We start from the raw sequence: 18738 nt of genomic DNA, 5'->3' as shown, positions 1-18738 counted from the left end.
TCTCGCATCAGACGCTGCTCCTGATCGCCCCTAACCACTCTGCCTGCCTGCCTGATCGCCCCTAACTGCACTCCCCTGCCTGCCTGATGGCCCCTAACCCCTCTGCCTGCCTGCCTGGTCGCCCCTACTGCCTCCCCTGCCACCTGATCGCCCCTAACTGCCTTCTCCCTTCGCCCCTGCCACTGTTGCTTTGTCTGGAAGGAGGACCGGATGACCGGAAGATGTCTGGTCGACCTGGTCTAATTAGCATATTACCCTTTTATTAGTATAGATACTGTGAAGTGTAAACCTAGTCTTTTATAATTGTCACAGGAGATAACAGTATAAGCTATTGTTTCGATGTGTTCAGCAGTCTTTGTCTGTTTTATCTTTCAGCAAACCAGGTCAAGGTAACCGCAGAAGTCCAAACACTGGTATTTTTTTCCAATAGGAACAGCTATTGCTTTGGTGCTTTCACTTATTTAGAGAAGAGCTGAAATATAAGTGCAAATGGTAACGAGGAAGGCTAAGAAGAGAATACCTTGTGAATCCTGTTACTCTCTGTTCCTACCTTAGTACCCATTTTCCCACAACTTCAACGGGAAGTGTTATAAATATTTTAGAAAGTTTTGTTACTTTTTCATTAATCTGGGATAAAAGTGTTTAGCTTTTGAAAAAAGTATTTGATTTAGCTTTTCCCTTTAACCAACTTCAATGCAAAGCTTTGGCACTGCAGCAGTGTTTATGTTTTAGAAATCTCAGATTTGGGCAATGAGTAAGAGCCTATTGCATGAGATAGCAAACAAGTTGTGACCATAGAGTTCCCAGTATGAAGGAAAATAGTAGATACAGAGCTCCTGTTAATCACCAGAAGACAGTGAAATTTTTAGTGTGTTTCAAAAGGATTTTTGTACATGCTCATAATTTATATAAAGCTCTGATGCTAATTAGAGTTTCAAGAGTTAAAAGCTAGGTTTACATAAATATTTGTGATTCAAATGCCATAGCTTGCATATTCTTTAAAGTATTTTAATATTAAAAATAGATATTAAATATTAAAAACCATTAGAAATCTTGTTAACACAAATAAATTGAAATAAGGTAAATAGATGGTTTAAACTGTAGACAAGATTTTAGTAAATTAGAAAACAGTATTGAGGAGTACTCTATGTCAGTGAGACAGAAATATCGAAGAGCAATTGAAATAGAGGATGAATTGAATTTCGAGCACACATCTTAAAGAAGTTCCCAGAACAGAGAATTAAGGGAATCGTAGAGAATATTTGAGGAGATAATCACTGAGATTTTTTCAAGCACTAAGAAAAAAAGTGAGTCTTCAACATAAATACTGAGCAGGGAAAATAACAATAAATTCAAACTTTGACACATTTTAAACTGTAGATCATCAAGAATGAAAATAAAATGTTGAAAGTTACCAGAGAGAGGAAGCAATTTGCTAGCAGGAGAGACCACACAAACAAAATAGACACCAGGAGACAATGAAATAAGATTTTCAAAGTGTAGAGAAAAAATAACTGTCCATCTGAAATTTTATATGCAGCAGAATTGTTCAAGAGTGAGAACAAAATAGGTATTTCAGGCATAGAAAAACTAGGAGCATTTATTATCCACATGAATCACCAAAAGAACTATTAAAGATAACATTTACATGAAAAAAAGTAAACATAGATGCCCTAACCGGTTTGGCTCAGTGGATAGAGCGTCAGCCTGCAGACTCAAGGGTCCCAGGTTCAATTCCAGTCCCCAGTGGGGAGTGTGCAGGAGGCAGCTGGTCAATGTTTCTCATCGATGTTTCTAACTTTCTATCCCTCTCCCGTCCTCTCTGTAAAAAAATCAATAAAATATATTTTTTTAAAAAAGTAAACATAGGGTGAATATATAGGATATAAGAAACAATACTAATCATAGATACTGATAAATCTGACTATAAAAAACTAAACCAAAAGATTTCCTGCTTCACTTTTTTTTTTTTTAGAGAAGAAAGTAAAGCAAATGAGGCAATAATAACAAGATTGGGGCTTAATGACAGAAAACATTGAAGGTATATAGAAGGTTCTTATAATGAAAGAAATTGTCTACCAAGAAAATGTAATAATTATGAACTTTTATGCACCTTACAAAATAGCCATGATACATCATGTAAAACAAAAGGTGATAGAACTAAGAAGAAATTAATAAATGTACACACAGACATTTAACATTATAGCAATTGCTAGATCAAGCAATATAATAGGTAAAGATATAATAGCTTTGAGCAATAGAATTTTAAAAAGCTTGATCTCTGATGAGAAACTCTATACCCAAGAAACCAAAAATGTGCCTTTTTTTAAAAACAGTAGTTCTTCTATATCCACAATTTCACTTTCCACAGTTTTAGTTACCTGAAGTCAACTGCGGTCCAGAAATATTTGATAGAAAATTCCAGAAATAAAAAATGGATGTTTTAAATTGTATACTTTTCTGTGTGGTGTGATGAAATTTTGCACTATACTGCTCCATCCCTCCCAGGATGTGATTCATCCCTTTGCCCAATATATCCATGCTATATGTGCTACTTGCCCATTAGTTACTTAGTAGCCATCTTGGTTATCAACTGTCAAGGTATCACAATGCTTGTGTTCAAGTAACCCATATTTGACTTACTAATGGCCCTAATGTGCAAGAATAGTGATGCTGGCAATTCAGATATGCCAAAGAGAAGCCATAAAGTGCTTCCTTTAAATGAAAAGGTATGCACTAGTATGTATAGGACAAAATAGTATATATAGGGTTTGGTACTATCTATGGTTTCAGGCATCCACTGTGGATCTTAGAATGTATCTCCTGCAGTTAAGGCTGACTACTATATATTCATCTCAAAGGAAGACTCAGCATATTTTATTTAGTTTTATTTTATTGATTTTAGAGAGAGAGGAATGGAGAGGGAGAGATAGAAACATTGATGAGAGAGAAATATCATTGATCAGCTGCCTCCTGCACACCCCCTACTGGGGATCGAGCCTGCAACCCAGGCATGTGCCCTGACTGGGAATTGAACCAGTAACCTGTTGGTACATGGGTTGAAGCTCCCTCCCTCCTTCCTTCCCACTCTATCTAAAAGCAATGGAAAAATATCCCTGGGTGAGGATTAGCCAAAAAAAATCCAAAACAGTTAATGTGGTAGATTTTATCTGTATTTTTATAACATAGTCCTTTTAGAGATACATACTGAAATATGTAAATCATAAGTTTGAGAGTTTCATATCTAGCATGGTAATGTGAGGCACTTCATAGGCCCACTTCCCAGGAAAACCAGTGAAAATTATTTTTTAAAACATCCATTTGAAGTCTTTAGAGTGGTCCTACAGCATACAGCAAATGATACATTTCTTCAGGAAAATCTGCTAAATCTTGGTAAAAACAGAGAGACTGGCATTTGATCCATGAACCACTCCCTCCCTCACTGCTCCCAGCTTGGTGTATTGGGAACTATTTTAGGGAGATGATGGCAGGAACACAGATCTCTCTTTCCCCAGTTTACAGTTGAAGGCTCCAGAATCATCCTCCCTCTGTTTCTCCCCCCACCAGATGTACAGGTAAAGTCTCAGTTGAGTGTGGCTAGGAGGTCCTTTTTCCACCAGCCCCTGCTCTACTAGGACGGAGGCTCTACTTTGGGTGCAGCGTAATCACAATTGCCCTGGCTTGTTTGTAGGGTGGAGGTTCCATGCTGGCAGAAGCAACCCCAGAAGACCAGAGGCTGCCACTCCATCTCCCCAACTTAAGTGCCCCGTTGTTAGAGCAGATATGTCACTCAGAAGAGCACCAGCATTTAAGTGGGGGTTTACAAATGGATGTAGTTAGGGAAAGAGACACTCAAAAGGGATCCCTATAAAAACTCATCCTAGAGCAGCGGTTCTCAACCTGTGGGTTGCGACCCTTTGGGGGTCGAACGACCCTTTCACAGGGGTCACCTAAGACCATCAGAAAACACATATATAATTATATATTGTTTTTGTGATTAATCGCTATGCTTTCATTATGTTCAATTTGTAACAATGAAAATACATCCTGCATATCAGATATTTACATTACGATTCATAACAGTAGCAAAATTACAGTTATGAAGTAGCAATGAAAATAATTTTATGGTTGGGGGTCACCACAACATGAGGAACTGTATTAAGGGTCGTGGCATTAGGAAGGTTGAGAACCACTGTCCTAGAGTGACTGCATGTGCCCAAGGCTGTACCTTCTGAGGAGCAACATCAGAGGCTACACACTGAGGTGGGGAAAGGGGGAGAAGTAGATTTTACTAAAATAGCCTAGCCAACCACTAAAAAAATAAGTAGCAGACAACAATAACAAGCCAGGAAAGGGGTGATGATGAACCAGTACTAGAGTTGCTGCAATATATTATAAAAAATCTTATTTTCATAAACATATTTAGTAGATATGAAATAAATAGGAAACTGACCTATACAAAGGGAAAAAAGCATGCAGTGTCTGTGAGGGTGACCCGATTTAACAGGTAAAGACTTCAAGTCATAAGTATGTTTAAAGAACTGAAGAAATCCATCCTGAAAGAAGTAAAGAGTGACAATGTTTCATCAAATTGAGAATATCAATAAAGAGAAATTGTAACAACCAAATGGAAATTCTGGATTTGAAAAATCTAATAATAAAGTAAAAAATTTCACTGTAGGGGTTCAACAGTAGATTTGAGCTAGCAGAAGAAAGAATTGGTTAACTGGAAGATTAGGTCACTGAAGATTATTCAGTCTGAAGAACAGGAAGAAAATAGAAAAATGAACAGAGCCTCATAGAAGTGTGGGATATCATTAAGTGTGCTAACATAGATGTAATGGGAATGCCAGAATGAGAGGTAAGAAAAATATAGAAAAAATATTTGAGATAAATGGCTGAAAATTTCCCAAATTTGATGAAAAGCAGTAACTTACACATTTAAGAAATACATTGAACTTAGGAAGCTTTTAGATGTGCAGAGAGATCCACATACAGGCACATTATAGTAAAAATGTTGAAACCCAAAGATGAAAATATAAAAGGAGCCGGAAAAAAACAACTTTATAAGGGAACCTCAATAAGATTAACAGCTGATGCCTTAGCCGGTTTGCCTCAGTGGATAGACCATTGGCCTGCGGTTCGAAGGGTCCGGATTGGATCCTGATCAAGGGCACATACCTCTCTTGCAGGCTCCTCCCCAGCCCAGGCCTTGGTCAGGGGTGTGCAGGAGGGAACCAACTGATATGTTTCTCTCACATCAATATTTCTCTCTGTCTTTGCCTCTCTCTTCCACTCTCTCTAAAAATCAATGGAAAAATATCCTCGGGTGAGGATTAAAAAAGTTGCAGGGATAATTAACATGAAGAGGTGTTAAGTACATAAACTTTAACCTTGACAAAATTGTAGTTCTCAGAAATGAATAAAGTACTTCAGAAATAATGATTTTTCTTTTATTTCACATCTTATGAAACAATTTAACGTTTAGAATATAGAGTAGATACATATATTTTTGTGGCTTCATGTGTTTATGCCTTTATTCAGTTTTTTTTGAGTCATTCCTGGTCACATACCTACCATAATTTCTTAGATATCTGTTTTTCTATTTTATTTTGTTTTTATTTTTTTCAATTAGCAATAATCATGCCTGGGATAAACCTCATTGGCTGTGATACTGCCACTGCTCAAACTATTTTTTTTAAAAATAAATTGATTTTAGAGACAGAGGAAGGGGGGGAGAGAGAGAGAAACAATTGGTGTGAGAGATACATCAGTTGCCTCCCCTGCGTTCCCTGACTGGGAATGGAACCTGCAACCTAGGTATGTGCCCTGACCAGGAATCCAAACCACGACCTTCCAGTGCATAGGATGACACTAACCAACTGAGCCACACCCGGCGAGGGCTAGATACCCGTTTTTTTTCTTCAAGATACTTTAGATAATTACTTTCTTCAATTAATGTTATAATTGTGTTTGGCTAGTGTTTCAAAATATTTTAATAGTGGGAACAAAGTGATGTGAAACTGATGTTAAGAGACTAAAGATTTTTTAAATGACTTTACTTAAAATTAGCATGACTAGGTTCCCCCAACCCCCTTATTTAGAACCAGATTGTTAATTCTTCTGATTGTTTGATAATCATGAATATCTTCACTTTTAAAAGTTCTTTAATTGATAATATCTATTTGATTTTCAAGTACAGTGCTTATAACTTTATACAGAAGAGTGTTGCCTATCCTGGCTTAAAGGGTTGTGAGTCCCTTAAAATCATACAGCTGGTTAGCAGTAGAGTTAGATCTTAAATCAAATTGTCTTTATGGCTATTTGGCTTAGTTAGTGTGCTCTGTAAAGGAAATTGATGGTTTTAAAAAGATGAACTGTTTTTTTGCATAAGTGTCTCATAACTTTTAGATGTCAATAGATAAGAAAAAGAAGTTGGCTGGGAAAGTTTGTAAGAGAAGATAGAGTTACTATCCAGTATATATAAAATTCTCTTTGAAATTAGAAGAAAAATAATTTATTAGAGAAACAGTAAAGGATATCACCAAAGAGGAAATACTGTCATTAGTAATTGTATGAAAAGATACTCAACCTCTCTCTCTCAATAGGGAAGTATACATTAAAACTATTACCATATTCTACTTATGATGTTGGCAAGAATTTTAGAAAATGGGAAATAGTGGTTATTGGTAAGGGTATGGGAAAAAGAAACACCCCTATATACTGTTGGTAGGTTCCTCTTTTTTGGAAGACAGTTTAGCCAAACATGTCTTACCTAGGCTTAAATCATGTAGTAGGCACATCAGATCAACTTAATATTTAAGAGACTAGGGGCCCAGTGCACTAATTCGTGCACCTTGAAAGGAACTGTGGGCTACGAGGATGCGGTGGGCACAGGGGCAGGTCTTGGCCCATCTCCACGCCCCTACCCAGCCCCTCCCGCTGTGGCCCTGGTCCCCTGTTTGTCGGCAGCCCTGCTCCTGCTGCCCACACACTGATGGCGCCAGCCTCTCTCGCACCCAGTGATGGTGTGGAACGATTGGGGCCAGCGCCATCAGCGAGTGCAAGCAGGGCTGGCGCTGCCAGTGGGTGCAAGTGTCAGCTGCTGCCCAGGTCGCCCCTCAGGAGCAGGGGGAGGTGGAGAATCCCTCAGGGGTGATTGGGGCCAGCAGTCGCCGCTTGTACCTGCTGACGGTGCAGAGTGATTGGGACTGGCGCCAAGCGATCGGGGCTGGCAGCAGGTGTGAGTAGGGCCAGCGCCAGCAGCAGGTGTGAGCGCCAGGCGGGACTGCAGCGCACGGGAGCAAAGAATTTTCAGTAACCACCACAAGCTTGCCCCAATGACAGCGACTGGCGCCCCGCCTTGGTCGGGCGCCCCCGCTCTCCACCATCCCACCACGGCTGCCACCCGCCATGTTCCACACTCTGCTGCCTGCAGCCGATGCCCGCCATGTTCCGTGTGCGCCCCCTGGTGGTTGTTTGGTTGTTCTGGGTTTTAAATAGATAGATGGTAAGGGAGTGCTGATAAATTAATTATAACTTTAAAAATTTGGATCTAGTAACTGCCATGCTTTCTTTTATGAACCATTTCTTGAATGTCTACTTGTGCAAGGTACTGTACTAGTAAGCATTTTCAATAAATTGTTTTATCATTAAAACAGCCTTCTCAGGTGGGAGTTTGTAAGGTGTGGAATGGAGGCCATAGAGATTAAGTAAGATCATTTAGCTCTAAAACTATGGCCTGAATCTTTATCTGGTTACATAGTTAATAATTGATTTTTGATATCCAGCATACCTTAAATCTTTATTAAAATGATTTTATTTTCTAGCTTTCAATTTCATTTTTCAATTTAATGCTTAACTTATTCATTACGATGTTAACATTATAAGTTTAAATGCTTTGTTTCTTCATTGCAGTGCCAGTCTGGTAAAAGTGAGCCCCTCCATAATGGAAAGTGTTTTACTTTTCTTCCAGAGGATTTGAAGAGACAAAATGCAGTGTTACAAGCTGCACAAGATGATTTGGGACACCTTCGAACACAGCTGTGGGAAGCCCAAGCAGAGATGGAGAATATCAAGGCCATTGCCACAGTCTCTGAGAATACCAAACAAGAAGCTATAGATGAAGTAAAAAGACAGTGGAGAGAAGAAGTTGCTTCACTTCAGGCTGTTATGAAAGGTAAAGACAGTGGTTGATCTGTTTTATGATTTTCTAAGATATCTGATTCTGATGATTGAGAACATTTTCAGAGTTTCATTTGTAGCTATATGTTTTACTGTCTTCAAGATGTACTATTATTTTCAAAATGAAAGAAAAGTCAATGATATGCATATGGCTCTATGATCTATGTACATATATATTATTTTACCCAAAGATAAGTTGATTTTAGAGAGGAAGGGAGAGACAGAGAGAGAGAAACATCGATGTGAGGGAGAAACATTGATTCTATACATGCCCTGACTGGGGGTTGAACCTGCTACCTGGGTATGTGCCCTAACTGGAAATCAAACCTGTGACTCTTCGGTGCATGAGATGACACTTCAACAAACTGAGCCATACCGGCATAAGAGTCAGGCAAGTAGGGAGAGAGAAAAAGATGGTGGCTGGCAGGACGGAGGTGAGGGAGAGGATGTGAGTGAGTGAGGGGATGAAAGGAGAGTGTGTGATGTGTGTGCGAGTGAGTGAGGGACATTTAAATCTGGCAGGAGCAGCGGGGGCTGGCAGACCAGGCTCTCTTGGACAGGGAGAGACTACCACCGCTATGGGCACTCCCCAGATGGAGCCCATGCCATCTTGAAGGGGAGAGTGGCCTCTTCTAGGAACTCAACAGCACCACCACCCAGACAGGCCTTGCACACTGCCCGCAACCCGGCAGTCACTCCAGCCAAAATCCTGCTGCCCCACCTGCAGACCCGTGGACCCTAGGACCTCCACCTCCAAAGGTGCACCTCTCCCACAGCAGTAAGTGCAACTTCCCCCCTCCCCAGCAGCAGACCTCCGGACACCACATTCGTGCGTTTCCAGTGCGCAGACTTCCAGGGCACACCACTCCATAGGCAGCTTTTGGGAGCTACTGTGTACCCCCACTGGGTGTTTTGTACAGACACAGGCATGCTGCCCCACAGTAGAAATTCTGAATTTCCTCTTCCTGAATAACTGCCCACAGGCAACCCAGCTGCGCAACCTCAGTGCCAGGGCCCCTCAGAGTGCGTCAGAGCTCTGCTCTGACAAAGGCACTGCCACAGTCCCGCATTTCCAAGGAACAGGCACCCTGAGCCCATCTATCCATAGGGCACTCTGGGAAGCTGCTGTGAGCCCCGGCTGGGTGTGATCTTGCACAAACAGGGATGCACTCCCCTGGCAGTAGAAATTCTGAATTCACTCATCCTGGACACCTGCCCACAGACACCTCGATTATGCGGCTTCAGTGCCAGGGCCTTTCAGAGTGCTTCAGTGCGCCACCGCGTTGGCAAAGGAACTGCGGGTGCCCCTGTGAGCCGTCACTGGGAGCATGCACCTATCCACCACAGGTGCAGCAACAAAAACTGAGTCTTCCCACCCCACAGCTGCAGAACTCTGTACACTACAGGCACACGCTTTTCCAGCATGCAGGCCTCACAAGCCCACCCCTCCACAGGCAGCCCTTGGGCGCTGCCGTGAGCCCCTGTTGGGCACGCACTTATACAAACGGGTGCACTGCTGGTCTGTAGAAACGCTGAATTCCCTCTTCTGGGATACCTGCCCCCAGACACCGCAATCCCGTGGCTTCAGCGCCAGGGCCCTTCAGAGTATGTCAGTACACCCTGCTGGCAAACGCACTGTGGGTGTCCCTGTGAGCCGCCACGGGGGGTGTGTGTATCCAACCACGGAGGCAGCAACAAAAGCTGAGTCGGCCCACCCCAAAACTGCAGAACTCTGGACACCACACTCACGCCTTTCCAGAGCGCAGGCCTCCTGAGGCCCACCACCCCAACAGATGATTCCTGGGTGCCACTGTGAATCCCCGCTGGGCATGCATGATTTCAACCAAGGGCTCAAGACAGCAAAAATTGGGACACCCCCCTCCCACGGCTGCTGACTTCTAGACACCACAGTTGCGCTTTTCCAGCTCGCAAGCCTATATTAAGAAAACCCAAATAGCTCAAGTAGGGAGCTACGCTAGATTATCAAGCCCAGGAGACTTGAGAGATCACACCAGTAGCACCATCCCCAAAAGAACCTGGGTAGCAAAGCAAACGGATTTACAATTAAAACATTACAGCAAAACATGGGAAGACAAAAAAGCAATCCCCAAAGGAAAGAAAAAGGAATCTCTAGAAAGAGGGTTAAATGAAATTGAGGCTAGTAACATATCAGAGAAAGAATTCAGAGTAATGGTTATAAGGATGCTCAGACAGCTGGCTGACAAATACACACAACTCAATGACAAATACACACAACTCAATGAGAATTATAAGGAGCTGAAAGAGAATGTCACCAACATGAAAAGGAACCAATAGGAAATGAAGAATGACATAACTGCAATAAAGAACACAATGGAAGGCTTAAACAGTAAACTAGAAGAGGCTGAGGACCACACCAGCGAATTAGAAGACAAGGTAGGAAAAAACACAAAAACACAGCAGCAACTGGAAAGAAAATTTAAAAAGCAAGAGGAGAGCCTAAGGGAGCTCTGGGACAACACAAAATGAAACAACATTCGCCTAATAGGGATACCAGAAGGAGAGGAAGAGAAGCAAGGAATAGAAAACCTGTTTGAAGAAATAATGACAGAAAACTTCCCTGATACTGGCAAGAAAAAAACTACGCAAGTCCAAGAAGTACATAGAGTCCCAAACAAGATGAACCTCAAAAGACCGACACCAAGACACATCATAATTAAATTGGCAAACACCAACGACAAAGTAAGAATCTTAAAGGCTTCCAGAGAGAAACAGAAAGTTACCTATAAGGGATCTCCAATTAGAATGTCAACTGATTTCTCAACAGAAACACACCAGGCCAGAAGGGAATGGAATGAAATACACAAAGTGATCCAAAGCAAGGGCCTGAACCCAAGATTACTATACCCACCAAGGCTATCATTCAAAATAGAAGGTGGAATCAGGAGCTTCACAGACAAAGAAGGGCTAAGAGAGTTTATTACCACCAAGCCAGCAATGCAAGAAATGCTAAAGGGACTGCTGTAAAAATAAGAAACAGAAAGGCAAGAAGAAACAGAAACATTAATAAAAATGACAACAAACATGTACTTATCAATAATAACATTAAATATAAATGGATTAAATGCTCCCATCAAAAAACATAGGGTAGCTGAATGGGTAAGAAAACATGAACCATATATTTGCTGTCTGCAAGAGACCCAACTCAGAACAAAGGATTCACACAGACTGAGAGTTGAAGGGATGGAAAAAAAATTTTTCAGGCAAATGGAAATGAGAAAAAAGTTGGGGTTGCATTACTTATATCGACAAAATAGACCTCAAAGTAAAGGCCGTAACAAGAGATAAGGAAGGCCACTATATAATACTAAAGAGAGCAATTCAACAAGAAGATATAACTTTGGTAATCATATATGCACCCAATACAGGAGCACCCAAATATATAAAACAACTTCTGGAAGATATCAAGGGAGAGATCAATAGCAATACAGTCATGGTAGGGGACGTTAATACTGCACTGACACCACTGAATAAATCCTCTAAACAAAAAATCAGCAAAGAAACAGCAATCCTAAATGACTCACTAGATCAGATGGACTTAATTGACATCTTCAGAATATTTTACCTTAAAGCTACAAAGTGTACATTTTTCTCCAGTGCACACGGGACATTTTCAAAGATAGACCACATATTAGGACACAGGCAAAGTCTCTTCAAATTCAAGAGGATAGAAATCATAACAAGCATCTTCTCAGATCACAGTGGCATAAAACTAGAAATCAATTACAATAAAAACAATGAAAAAAAATCAAACACTTGGAGGCTAAATAGCATGCTATTAAACAATGATTGGATTACCAAAGTGTTGGAGTCTAACCCCATCAGGTCCAGGGGTTCCCAAAGGTGTGGACAGAGTCGGCGAAGAAGGAATGACATGGAGACAGCGTTCAGGTGATCATCATAGGGAGGTTCTGTGGCCAGGTTCTAGCCAGGTTCTCCAGCCAGGTTCTGTCCAGGATCTCCAGCCAAGTTCTATACAGGTTCTTTAGCCATGTTCTCTCGCTAGGTTCTCCAGCCAGGTTCTTTAGCCATGTTCTCTCCCTAGGTTCTCCAGCCAGGTTCTGTCCTGTTGTCTTGTTACATCTATATTTATACCAGTTGATTTTAATCCTATCCATTCTATTTCAAAGGTTAGGGCGTTTCTTATCTCCATTCCAGGGAGTAAAGATTATGTAGCTTAAGCGTGATTGTTTGTAGTTAAAGTGATTAACTACCCGCCTGGCACTTAGTTAAGGGGTTTTACTGATAAAAATCCCCACCTAGGGAAACAACCTTTTCCGGAGAGGTGACCCTGGTTAAAACACATAGCGCTAAGAAGGGGAGCAAACATATTAAGAACAGTATGCCATATATGCCAGGTCCCTTGAAACATAAGCTGTGTAGATGTTTCTTCCCTGCAGCGACTGTGTCAAGCAGCAAGGATGGACCGGCTTCCCGCACCAAAGAGATCAAAGAAGAAATAGAAAGAATTCTGGAAACAAATGACAATGAAAACAACAATCTATGGGATACAATGAAAGCAGTCTTGAGAGGGAAGTTCATAGCTCTACAGGCTTACCTCAAAAAACAAGAAAAACTGGTAATAAATTATCTAACCTTGCAACTTAAAGAATTAGTAAGAGAGCAATAAGAAAAGCCCACAGTATCCAGAAGGAAGGAAATAATAAAGATTAAAGCAGAAATAAATGACATAGAGACCAAAAAGACAATACAAAAGATCAATGAAACCAAGAGCTGGTTCTTTGAAAGGATACACAGGATTGATGAACCTCTAACCAGGCTAACCAAGAAGCAAAGAGAGAGGACCCAAATAAACAAAATCAGAAATGAAAGAGGCGAAATAACAACAGACCCCACAGAAACACAAAGGATTGTTAAAAAATACTATGAACAACTCTATTCCAACAAACTAGACAACCTGGAGGAAATGGACATATTCCTAGAAAAATAAAACCTTCCAAAATTCAATCAGGACAAATCTAAAAACCTGAATAGGCTGATAACTATGGAAGAAATTGAAGCAGTCATCAAAAAGCTTCTAGCAAACAAACACCTGGGGCCAGACGGCTTCACAGGGGAGTTTTACCAAACATTCAAGGAAGAACTAAAACCTATCCTCCTCAGACTATTCCAGAATATTCAAGAGAAAGGAACACTTCCAAGCGCATTCTATGAAGCCAGCATCACCCTAATACAGTGATGGCGAACCTGTTGAGCTCGGCGTGTCAAAATTTTGAAAAACCCTAACTTAATTCTGGTGCCGTGTCACATATAGAAATATTCATAATTTTTTTTTTATATTTGCAACCATAGTAAAAATAGATTTATAATTTTGACATTTTATATATTTAAATGCCATTTAACAAAGAAAAATTAACCAAAAATATGTATAAAATGAACAAAAACAGAAAAACAATGTACGTTTAGGAAAAAAAATAATAATAACAATGATAATCAAATGGTACGAAAACTAGAAATTAGTGACTTTTTTGGTGCTGAAGTTTGTCTGCTAATTCTTCGATTGCAGGTTCATACTTGGTGCACTTCAAGGCCAAGCAAGCGCCACTAACTTCACCTGTTAGCCGGTTTCTTTTGTTCGTTTTAATATTATTTAATGCTGAGAACAAAGTCTCACAAAAATATGTTGATGAAAAAATTGTTAGCAAAGCCATTGCTAGATTTTTTATGTCACTAAAAGTGTCAGGTACTCTGTTCCAAGCACTCAAAATTTCTTGTTCGTAGTTGCACTCTTCTTCATTATTCAAACGATTTCGTTCCAGATTTTCAAGTTTCGACCTTAAGTCGACAAACACATGAGTCCAAACGCTACCTTGAAAATCTGCAAGTTGCATCTCTAAATTGTCAATTTGCATCCATTGGAAATCCTTTAATTCCAAAGTACTGTAAACAACTACATTCGGATACTTAATTATTTTAATGGTCTGTTCTAGGCTTCTAAATTGGTTGAATCTTTCGCTGAACTGTTCAAATAACGAGTTTACTATATTCTGGTACATAAGCATGGACTCCATTACACTCGTTGTAGTGGCCTTCTCGAAATACTTTTTTATCCAAGGAAAATACTTATAAGTTTAGTTTCAATATCTCACTTGAAAATTTTAAGTTTACTTTCAAAAGATTTGATGTATCCAAACATAACATCAATACTTTTGCCAAAACCTTGTAATTTTAAGTTCAGTTCATTCATATGAACAGAGAGATCTTTAAAAAACACCAGATTACTGACCCACTTATGATCATTGATCTGAGGAAAGTTTGCCAGATCCTCCTTCTCAATAAATACCATAATTTTTTCAAAGCACTCCACAAATCGCTCAAGTACTTTACCTCGACTCAGCCATCTCACATTATTGAACATCAGTAGTCCACTGTAGGTTGAATCAACTTCCTGTAAAAGTGCAGAAAATTCTCGCTTGTCAAGAAGCTATAAAATTCACAATTTTTGTTACAGCTGACATTAAATCATTGAATTCTGAGAATCCCGATTTGGCACACAACACCTCCTGATGGATAATGCAATGAAAAGGTACAAGTGGATGTCTAATAGCTTCCATAAACAATTTCAGGAATCCCACATTTTTCCCCACCATATTTGGTGCCCCATCTGTCGTGACTGGCACAGTTTTAGAGATATCAATGTTTAGGTCATTGAATGTTTTTATAACAACCTTACATATTTTGTTTCCTGTTGTACTTATTGGCACTGATTCTAACTTTATCAACTCTTCTCTCATTGTGAGACCATCAGAATATCTAGCAATAATGGCCAACCGAGCATTTGATGTGACATCAGTAGTTTCATCAAGAGAAATCGAAAAATATTTACAACTATTTAAGTCTTTTTTTAATTGATGTTGTATGTTTTTGTTAAGATCTATTATTCTGTCTTTGATAGTATTTCTCCTGAGTGGTAACTCAGAAATTCTTTTAATAATATCATCTTTATTTTTCATATTGTGAAATAGAGCTGGTGCACATCTTAGAAATCTTTCCTTAATAAATTCTCCGTCACTGAGGGCTTTTCCATGCTGAGCTATGGAGTGAGCAATACAGTAACTTGCTGATGTTAAGTTTGTAGAGCATCTTACGAATTAATGATGGCATTTGATTAACTTTTATAGAGGTGTAGCTGCCTAGAAATGTATTCCTTCCTTTCATCGATACTTTTTTTCAAGAGCTGACAATGATTAGTTTCAAAATGTCTCTTTACATTCCACATTCTGCTTACTACCGTTTCATTACACAGTATGCACAATGACCTGTTGTTTCTGTCAACAATCCTGTACATCTCGGTCCATATGTCTTGAAAGGGTCGGCTACTGCTACTTCCACTTCCTTTATCATTCAATCTTGCTTTCTTATTTTTTTGATTCTCCATCACAAGGCTGCAAAAATAAATAAATATAAATCACGGCGTTTTTTATAAAAGGTTGATAGGTTTCTTACCTATTAACTTTTTGCAGTGTTGTTGCACTGACTCCCGGTGCAAAACAATTCAAAGATAGTATGTATAACCAACAAATATATGGTGCTGTAATCAATTATCTGACACGCAGAATGTCTCGTCAAGCACTGTTGCACTATATATCTTTTTCTTCTAACCCTCCCACTCCTGTCTCCTAACAAACGTGGCGATCAAGTGCGTCCGTTTGCCGAATGCACCCGAACGCACAGGAAGCTTACCCGAGGCACATGTTGACAATAACGAGGCCGTTTCCAGAATTGGGCATTTTGTCACTCGAGTAAAAATAAAATGTCATCAGTAAAGATTAATCTCTTTATAGTGCAATTCTTAACCTTTTCATAGTAATGTCAATATTGGAACAGTGTATCTTGGATGTTTTCACTATGTATCTTTGCTACGCAACACCGATGTACATGTTTACATCCGGTTTTAGAATTGCATTATTGATCATGAATAATGTGAGTAATAATATTACTCGAGTGATACCCAACTCTGGCCGTTTTGAGAGACAAATATTTGAATTATGCAATTTTTTGTCTCTGTCGATGCATGTCACCCAAAATGAGTTCGCCTGTCACCTCTGACACGCGTGTCATAGGTTTGCCATCACTGCCCTAATACCAAAACCAGATAAAGACAACACAGTGAAAGAGAATTACAGGCCAGTATCTCTCATGAACATAGATGCCAAAATCCTCAACAAAATTCTAGCAAATCGGATCCAGCAGTTCATCAGAAAGATCATACACCATGACCAAGTAGGTTTTATCCCAGGGATGTAAAGATGGTACAATATCCGCAAATCAATAAATGTGATACATCACATAAACAAATTGAGAGGTAAAAATCACATTGTCATATCAATTGATGCAGAAAAGCATTTGACAAAATCCAGCACCCTTTCTTGATAAAAACTCAGCAAGGTGGAAATAGAAGGATCATACCTCAACATAATAAAAGCCATATTTGACAAACCCACAGCCAACATCATACTCAATGGGCAAAAACTAAAACCATTTCCCCTAAGAACAGGAACAAGACAGGGATGCCCACTCTCACCACTCTTGTTCGATATAGTACTAGAGGTACTAGCCATTGTGATCAGATAAGAAGAAGAAATAAAAGGCATCCAAATTGGAAAAGAAGAAGTAAAACTGTCCTTATTCACAGATGACATGATACTGTACATAGAAAACCCTAAAGACTCCATCAAAAAATTATTAGACTTAATAAATGAATTTGGCAATGTAGCAGGATACAAAATTAACGCCAAGAAATCTATGGCATTTCTATACACCAATAGTGAACTTACAGAAAGAGAGGCTAAAAAAGCAATCCTATTTACTATCGCACCAAAAAAATTAAGATACCTAGGAATAAACTTAACTAAGGAGGTTAAAGACCTGTATGCGGGAAACTACAGAACTTTGAAAAAAGAGATAGAGGAAGACATAAACAGATGGAAGAACATACCGTGTTCATGAATTGGTAGAATCAACATCATTAAAATGTCCATACTACCCAAAGCAATCTATAGATTCAATGCACTCCCCATTAAAATACCAACAGCATATTTCACAGATCTAGAAAGAACTCTCCAAAAATTCATCTGGAATAAAAACAAAACAAAACAAAAAAAACCACCCGAATAGCTACAGCGATCCTGAGAAAGAACAAAGTATGAGGGATCTCAATACCAGATATCAAGCTGTATTACAAAGCCACTGTTCTCAAAACTGCCTGGTACTGGCACAAGAACAGACATATAGATCAATGGGATAGAATTGAGAACCCAGAAATTGACCCAAACCACTATGCTCAATTAATATTTGACAAAGGAGTCAAGAACATACAATGGAGTCAAGACATTCTCTTCAATAAATGGTGCTGGGTAATTTGGTCAGACACATGCAAAAAAAATGAAACTAGACCACCAACTTACACCATACACAAAAATAAACTCAAAATGGATAAAGGACTTAAACATAAGAAGGGAAACCATAAAAATATTAGAGGAATCCAAAGGCAGCAAAATCTCAGACATATGCCAAAGCAATTTCTTCACTGATAGCACTCCTAGAGCAATGGAAACTAAAGGGAAAATAAACAGATTGGACTACATCAAAATAAAAAGCTGCACAGCAAAAGAAACCATCAACAAAACAAGAAAACCTACTGCATGGGAGAAGATATTTGCCAATGATATCTCTGTTAAGGGTTTAATCTCCAACATTTACAGGGAACTCATACAACTTAACAAAAGGAAGACAAACAACCCAATAAAAAAATGGGCAAAGGACCTCAATAGATACTTTTCGAAAGAAGACATAAGGAAGGCCAAGAGACCCATGAAAACATGCTCAAAGTCACTAAGCATCCGAGTGATGCAGATCAAAATGACAATGAGGTTCCATCTCACACCTGTCAGAATGGCTATCATCAACAAATCAACAAATGACAAATGCTGGAGAGGATGCAGATAAAAAGTAACCCTTGTGCACTGCTGGTGGGACTGCAGACTGGTGCAGCCACTGTGGAGAACAGTATGGAGTTTTCTCAAAAAAATAAAAATGGAACTCCTATTTGACCCAGTGATCCCACTTCTAGGAATATATCCCAAGAAATCAGAAACACCAATCAGAAAGGACATATGCACCCCTATGTTCATAGCAGCACAATTTACAATAGCTAAGATTTGGAATCAGCCTAAGTGCCCATCAGCAGATGAGTGGATTAAAAAACTTTGGCACATCTACACAATGGAATACTATGCTGCTGTAGAAAGGAAGGAACTCCTACCATTTGCAGCAGCATGGATGGAGTTGGAGAGCATTATGATAAGTGAAATAAGTCAGAGAGAGGTAAATATCACATGATCTCACTCATTTGTGGATTATAATGACCAACATAAACCAATGAACAAAAATATATCTAGAGACAGAAGCATCTATCAGATGCTCAAACCTCAGAGGGAAGGCAGGGGAGGGTGGGGCTAAGGGGGAGTGATCAACTAAAGGACTTGTATGCAT

The 18738-nt window shown here is 39.6% G+C and overlaps 1 protein-coding gene and 1 pseudogene across 1 annotated transcript in view; one reads left to right on the top strand and one right to left on the bottom strand.

Moving 5' to 3' along the window:
* RABEP1 (rabaptin, RAB GTPase binding effector protein 1) overlaps nt 1-18738 on the top strand; it is a 113392-nt gene that overhangs the window by 39039 nt on the left and 55615 nt on the right. Inside the window, 1 exon segment of the mRNA XM_023744058.1 lies at nt 7976-8179. Coding sequence (XP_023599826.1) covers nt 7976-8179 — 204 coding nt within the window.
* On the bottom strand, nt 5607-5692 carry LOC111823239 (annotated as a pseudogene).

Source organism: Myotis lucifugus, unplaced genomic scaffold (genome assembly GCF_000147115.1).
Source record: "Myotis lucifugus unplaced genomic scaffold, Myoluc2.0 scaffold_426, whole genome shotgun sequence".
NCBI classification, from domain to species: domain Eukaryota; kingdom Metazoa; phylum Chordata; class Mammalia; order Chiroptera; family Vespertilionidae; genus Myotis; species Myotis lucifugus.
Note: the sequence above shows the minus strand (reverse complement) of the source record. Positions and strands in the feature narration are given on the sequence as shown.